Genomic DNA, 6,581 nt, shown 5'->3' with positions numbered 1-6,581 from the left:
GGAGCGCTCCCGGCACGGGCCGCAGAGGCGGAGCGCGGGGTCGCGGCGCGGAGCCCGCAGCGCTGCCGGGGGGGAGCGGCGGCGGCGGCGGCGGCGGCGCTGGGGCAGCTGCGGGGCCGCGGCTCCGACTACAACTCCCGGCGTGCGGCGAGAGGCCGCGGTGACGTTTCCAACCGCGAGGCGGCGCTCGGAGCGCGGGTCCCGCCCGGCCGCGCTCCAAGGCGCCGCCCCGGCGCTCGGGCACCGGCGCGGGGCGAGGGGCGGCCGCAAGGACGGGGCTCCTCGCTGCCCTCCGTCAGCGGCCGCCGCCCACTTACACCCGTGCTCGCCGCCCTGCGATCCCGCCCTTCCCGCCCCGCCGCTGCGGGCCTTCCTCCGTCCCTCAGGTGAGTGTCGCTGCCGAGAGTGCCGGGCGGGCCGGGCGCTTCTTTTTCCCCGTCCCTCCGCCGCCATGAGGGAGAGGGAGCCGGGCCGGTCGCTCCCGCGCTCCGGTTATCTCCTGTTGTCCCGTTGTGCCCCGCCGTCCGCCCGGCCTGCCCCGGGGAGCGGCCGGGAGCTGCCATCGCGCTCAGGTGGCACCGCACCGGGGCGGAGGTGCCGGGCGGGCACGGCCCCGGCTGCCCTGCGGCTCCCGGGAAGGAGCTGGGATTGGGAAACGGGGCGAGCGCAGGCGAACGCGCAGATGTGGAAGGACCCGCAAGAGGGGTCTGGAGGCAGGGACCGGTATTATCAGCTTGGTGAAATCTGGTGCTACAGTGTCGTGTTCGTGAAGGAGAAAGGGGGAAGATGAGCTGCAATCCAGCAGGAAGCAAACGCTGCTTAAATAAGGACTTCAGACGACAGTAGTTCCCTCCTACTTTATACTTACTGGTGGTGAATGGAGAGGAGAATTAGGGGTTTTTACCGGTTGTGTTTTTTTTCTTTCCTTTCTTTCTTTTTTGTGCTCAGCATCACATCATTTATTTTGGTAGGTGAGATCTTTATTCCCTTAAGAGCTTTTGAGTGCTGCCCCGGGTGTCGCTCCTCTAAACAGTTTTTGCTAGGCAAGTAAAAAGCACTGAAACAAAACTGTCCCATGTGTGAACCACAGTGCTAAGTCTGCGCAGTGCAGCAGTGAGTGCACTTTGCTGGTGTAAATCTCTGCTCAAAATTTAGTTTTGTGGTTTGATGTACCATATCAGACATGCAGTAGAGTCTTTTACTCACCTTGGATATACACTGGGTGTTTTCTTCTCCCTTTCTTGCAGAAATAGGTTATAATATATATTTAGCAAAATCTCTGCCCCAAGCCTACCAAACAGGAAGAGAATTAGTTTGTATATATGAAGAAATATTTCCTTAAATTTCACTCTAGAACTTTGCCAGGTGGTGGGGATTGTTATTTTCCTGATTCCTTAAAAGCAGTAAGCCCCACAGCTTTATCACAGTCCCAAAATGTTTGTACTTTGTTATTTTATTGACATTAGACTGATGTGATATGCTTTTGCTACTTTGATTGCACTTACAGGTCTTAATTTTAAATGTTTTAGCTCTTTGTGTTGTTAAACCCTAGCCCACAGTCAACTATTAATAACTAAATACTTTGGCTTGCATTTCATGCATTGTTAAAAGAAATAAACCAACCCACGTATAGATTTTCTCATTTGTCTCTGAAACAGAGATGGGAGGGCATTTAAAAAATGGAGGTAGTGCATGATTATGCTTGCCATGTTCCCTTCCCATGGAATCACAGAATGGCTGGGGGAAGGGACCGTGAAGACCAGTGGTTCCAACCCCTGTGCCATGGGCAGGGACATCTTCTATTAGACCAGGCTGCTCAGAGCTCGTTCTGTGTATTGATGATGGCTGGCTTGGTTATCTGGGATTGTGGCTGCTACTGCCCTGTAGGAAGAGATTCTCTCCTAGGCAGACTGCTTCCAGATGACTGTGTCCGTGTGCTGGTTCCTGATTAAGGCTGCTGGCCCAATAATCAAGACTGTAACTAAATTTTTAGGGAAATACCTGCTGTATTGATGATCTGTGAGCATGTTGCATGTCATGTGAGGTTTTGGCATGCCATGTACAGAATTTTAGATGTTGTTAAGTGTAACTTTGTGGTATGAGGGGGTTTTGAGGGTTTTTATGTTTGTTTGGATTTTTTTAAGAGAAAATATACTTGTTATTTTGTGCAATAATGTCAGTAGTTCCTTCTAGGTTCTGAGGGAAGGAAATTAGTTTTTAAATTCTATTCTGCTTGGTGTTAAAATTAAATACAGCAGTTTAAGTACAGATCTTCAAGTAGTTGCTGGGAAATGAACTTATGAATTAATTTATTTAGTGTTTTTATAATTTACTTTGAAATCTTGAAGATCCCTAATAGGTTCTGAGGTAAAGTACCTCGAGGCCCTGCAGCCTTTCAGGTGAAGGAGGTCTCTGATCCAAACTAGTAGCACTCAGAAGTCCAGGAAGTTTTGCCGTTCTTTCTTCCACAATTATGATTTATAATGTAATCTGGTTCAGTTAAGTTTTTTTATTATTGTGTTTTGCTGAATGTGTGTAGTTGAGTTTGTTAATGCTTCTGAGACTTGATAAATCATAAATTATTATGATATAATGTTTTAGGATAGATTTGAGAAGACACAGGAGATTTCTTGATAGCTAAGAACGATGAGTCCTAGTGCTGGGTTGAAATGCAGCCTATGACATCATGGCCTGATATTTTTAAACGTTTTTCTTTCATGTGAGAAGTGCAGATGAGTACTATGTGAAGTGACTAAGCTTTCCAATCACTGCTTTTAAAACACGATGTTATCTAGGAAACAGTCAAGGGGAAAACAAAAATCTATCAGTAACCTTGGTCCGTTTCTTGGTTTTCAAAAATGTTGAGTGAAGAAGACTGTGTGTTCTGTTAAAGCTCGTGGTGCAGGAGGCAGTCTTGGGTTTATTTTCTGCGTTTGATCTAATGGCCTAACGTTACCATGTTTGATAACTGAATGGTACTGTCTTGCAGCCTGCTGTGCATACTGGAGATGCAGAAACCATGTAGCAGAATGCTTTGAGCAGCTGTGGATTACCCATTTCTCCCAAGAGCAATATAAAGTGAAGAATGAAGGCCACTGGATTTATTTCCCTGTGGACGTTGGTTTCGCTGCCTTGTAGCCCCTTAGCAAACCCTGCAGAGCGTGAAGATGTAGTGAAGCATGCAATCAAACTGCACCGTGGGAAAGGAGCTGTTATCGCTCAGAGGAAGCAGTGGGTGCTGGAGAGCTGCAGAAAACTGTCTGGTCTTCTTCACCAAAAGAACGTTGTTCTCAACAAACTAAAAAATGCCATAAGAGCAGTTGAGAAGGATGCAGGACTGTCTGATGAAGAGAAACTTTTTCAGGTGCACACCTTTGAAATTTTCCAAAAGGAGCTAAATGAGAGTGAAAACTCCGTCTTTCAGGCAATCCATGGCCTCCAGAGAGCACTACAGGGTGATTACAAAGATGTTGTAAATATGAAGGAAAGCAGTAGACAGAGACTGGAGGCCTTGAGAGAAGCTGCAATTAAGGTTGGTTTCTCAATATTTGTTACTAGAATATTCATATTCGACTTGTGATTTTAACTTTATTATGACACACAGTTTCGGTCTGTCTTAATAAAAAAGGGTATCTACATAAAACTGTCAGTATTTAATAAAGTATTTGTTTTCATTAGTAAATGTACAAGTAATTTTGGTGTAGAGCTTAAAACTTATTAGCAGTCAATAGTTCTTATCTCAAAGCTAAGCATAGTCATAAGACCTATGGCAAATATAATGTTCAAAGGAGAGGAATAAGAAAAGTGAATCAGTGCACATAGCACAGTTGCACTAGACAAGCCAGTGGCACTAGCTGAGTGGAAATAATGCTATCAATTAGTGATATACTAACTGTTTTATCCATTTTAAATGAGAATTGCTCAGCCAAAGTCCACAGTTGAAACAGAATTACTTGCTGCCTTTCATTTCCCTATTTGTATAGATATGGGTAAAATAGACATGCAAAACAGTAGGTGATAGATTTTTAAATTCAGTATTGCGCTCCTAGCCTAAGAAGTGGAGGTTTGAAAAGCAGTGCTTCCAAGAAAGAATCAGCTGAAATAACTTTACCGAGAAAAAACGCAGATGAGTAACAGTTGAACACAAATAACTTCATGGAAAGTTTGAGTTTCCGTGTCCCATTGGGTTGAGCACAATCTGCCACTGTCTTCTGGACTTGGTAGTGCTCAGACTGAAAGTTTGACTGTACTGAAAGTCTCCCATTGTGAGAAAATGTAATTTAATGTATTTGGTATTTAATTTGCTCTTTTCCTTTCTCTACCCCTCAACCACTGGAGGAATATATTAAGAATTTTCTTTCTCTTCTGTCTTCCAAAAGAAGAGGCTGCCTTTGTACAAGGGAGCGAGAGAAGAAACAAAAATGTAATTGGCATTTAGCATTTCAATTGTGAGAGTCTCTGAAGGGCATTTGTGCTAAGAAATGTGCACATCTTGACAGGTGAAGATGGAAAGAAATTATGTGCGGGAAAGGTGTCCAGTGAATTGTGCCAAAATAGGCTTGGTGGAAGTAGAAATTAGGATTAAACTTGGCAGACTGGAGTGATTCTGTGCAGTGGAAATGAGGACTGAATTACAACAAATTTGAATAGAGAGTAATTTGCATCTAGATGTATTCCAGTGAACTGCTTTATATGACTTGTATATTGATACTTGATGGTCGTGGTAGCCTCTGCTCCATAGAAATGTCATAGAAATTGTCATGAGCTTTACTTGATTTTCCACCTTTTTTCTTTCTCAGAGCTTGTAAAAAAGCAGCACTGAGGGTGTCTAGAACCTTCTTTCCCATTTACCTAATTCTTGGTAATGTTACCATAAAATAATGAAGTAATTTATCTTAGAACTTGAGAACGGTGCCTTGTGTACAATGATGTGTTTTAGAGATGTGTCTTGTCAAAACTTTACTTTTGCAGAAATGGATTGTGCAGACTTTTTGTATTATCAAAATATTTACTTGAGTGAACAGCCTTTTGCACCTTCTTTCGTATGCCATGCATGTGCTTATTTAAGCAGAATATTTGTGGTTCTAACCTTATAATTGTTGTATAAAGGGAGGCAAAGGATATGGAAAAATGCATGCCAAAAAGATGAAAATTGCGTGGGATACGTTCGTTTTGGCCTTGTTCTTACTTCATGGGACTCATATTAGGTCCAACTTTGTCCCAGTTTCATTTTACTGTAATGATTATTTTATTGGTATACTCATAGAGCATCTATTTTTTAAACAGTGAGTGAATGGAGAATACAAATAACTGTAGGAGGTGCTGGACTCTTCCCTTTGTTTTATTTCTGTTGAGTTGGAGTGCTTGGAAGTCATTAAAGCTGGAATATGTATGTATGTCTGACGCATTCCTCGCTGGTTCTGCTGCTGTGAAAAGATGTAATGGAATCATTCATGGTGAGGGGCAGGGGGAAGTAAGAAGGAAGCACTGAAGATGGTTTGTGCCTTCTTTTGCTCCAGGACCCTGTTTGGAAGTTCAGGAAAAAGCAACAAAATCTTACCTGCTTTTTAATTAGCTTCTAATTTCTTGGGTGCCTTCTAATCAGAGAGGGGTGAAAAAAACCCCAAGAAACTTGCACGTATTGCAAAGATGCAACCTCTTCTGCATGTGCTTTTGTCATCTCTGATTAAATAGTAGAGAGCAACAGCACCACTGCATTCTGAATCAGCATTGCCCCAAAGTCTTAATCTTACTTCATTTTGCTCATGTGTTTTTAGGTGTTCCTGTTAAGTGCACAATCCTTATCTGTATTGCTTTGCTTAAGAGGTTGCTTGGTATGTACCTCGTGATCAAGTGTCTCCAATCCCAGCCAGAGTTGCAAAACAGTGTTTGTACTGTGATGCATTTCTCCTTAGCACACAGCAGGTTGTTCGATTTAACTTGTGCTTTTTATGGACTCCATTGCCTGTGGTTATCCCAGTCTATTGCTGTCACACTTGTCTCTTGCTGGAAACAGATGCCACTTTAATAGACTACAAAAACCTTTATCTCCATTAATTGAAGGAACTTGCAGCTAAACTCTAGTTTTTTTTGAAGTTTTTCTACCTTGCTGTTCAGGGAAAGTTAACTTCTTTGAAATTAGAGAATTATTTTTTAATGTAGTTTGCCTCTAGCTCTGTTCGGCCTGTTTGTCTTGGCCAATAGAAAGGACTGAGATGGTCTCCTTGCACCCAAAACCTCTTCCATTTTTGAGGGGAAAGAATCTAATCATTATCAATTTCATCCTGTGTTCTAAGTTGTTGCTTAATTAGCAGAGAACCTGCCACTCATATGGGGGCTGTTTCTTACATCTTTCGAGCAATGTCTGCTAGCAGAGAGCAAGAGGTAGGAAATGTTTTTCCTTGAGGTTGTGTGGGACTGACTGTGTCTCCTACTTACGTGTTGCATAAGATCTAATTGTTGACATTAGGCCAAACACATTAATAGTTACATTCTTCCCAGCTCCAGTTATTTTGGGATCTGGGTAACTTTCACCATGAGGGTGTAACTATGATAATTCTAAACACCAGCAGACGCCAGTA

At 43.3% G+C, this 6,581-nt stretch overlaps 1 protein-coding gene across 4 annotated transcripts in view; it reads left to right on the top strand.

The window, feature by feature from the left end:
* The first annotated feature begins 254 nt into the window (after nt 1-254).
* The window catches only part of TMCO3 (transmembrane and coiled-coil domains 3), a 32,446-nt gene continuing 26,119 nt past the window's right edge, over nt 255-6,581 (top strand). For all 4 annotated transcript variants that reach the window (XR_005699405.2, XM_040055289.1, XM_040055290.2 and 1 more), the window contains exons 1-2: nt 255-386; nt 2,990-3,532. Coding sequence is in view for 3 of the 4 variants with exons in the window: in XM_040055289.1 (XP_039911223.1) it covers nt 3,086-3,532 (447 nt within the window). In the remaining variant the exon portion in view is untranslated. The remainder of the gene's footprint in view (nt 387-2,989; nt 3,533-6,581) is intronic.

This window comes from Hirundo rustica, chromosome 2 (assembly GCF_015227805.2).
Source record: "Hirundo rustica isolate bHirRus1 chromosome 2, bHirRus1.pri.v3, whole genome shotgun sequence".
NCBI classification, from domain to species: Eukaryota; Metazoa; Chordata; class Aves; order Passeriformes; family Hirundinidae; genus Hirundo; species Hirundo rustica.
The sequence above is the reverse complement of the archived record's forward strand: the minus strand, read 5'-3'. Positions and strand labels throughout refer to the sequence as shown.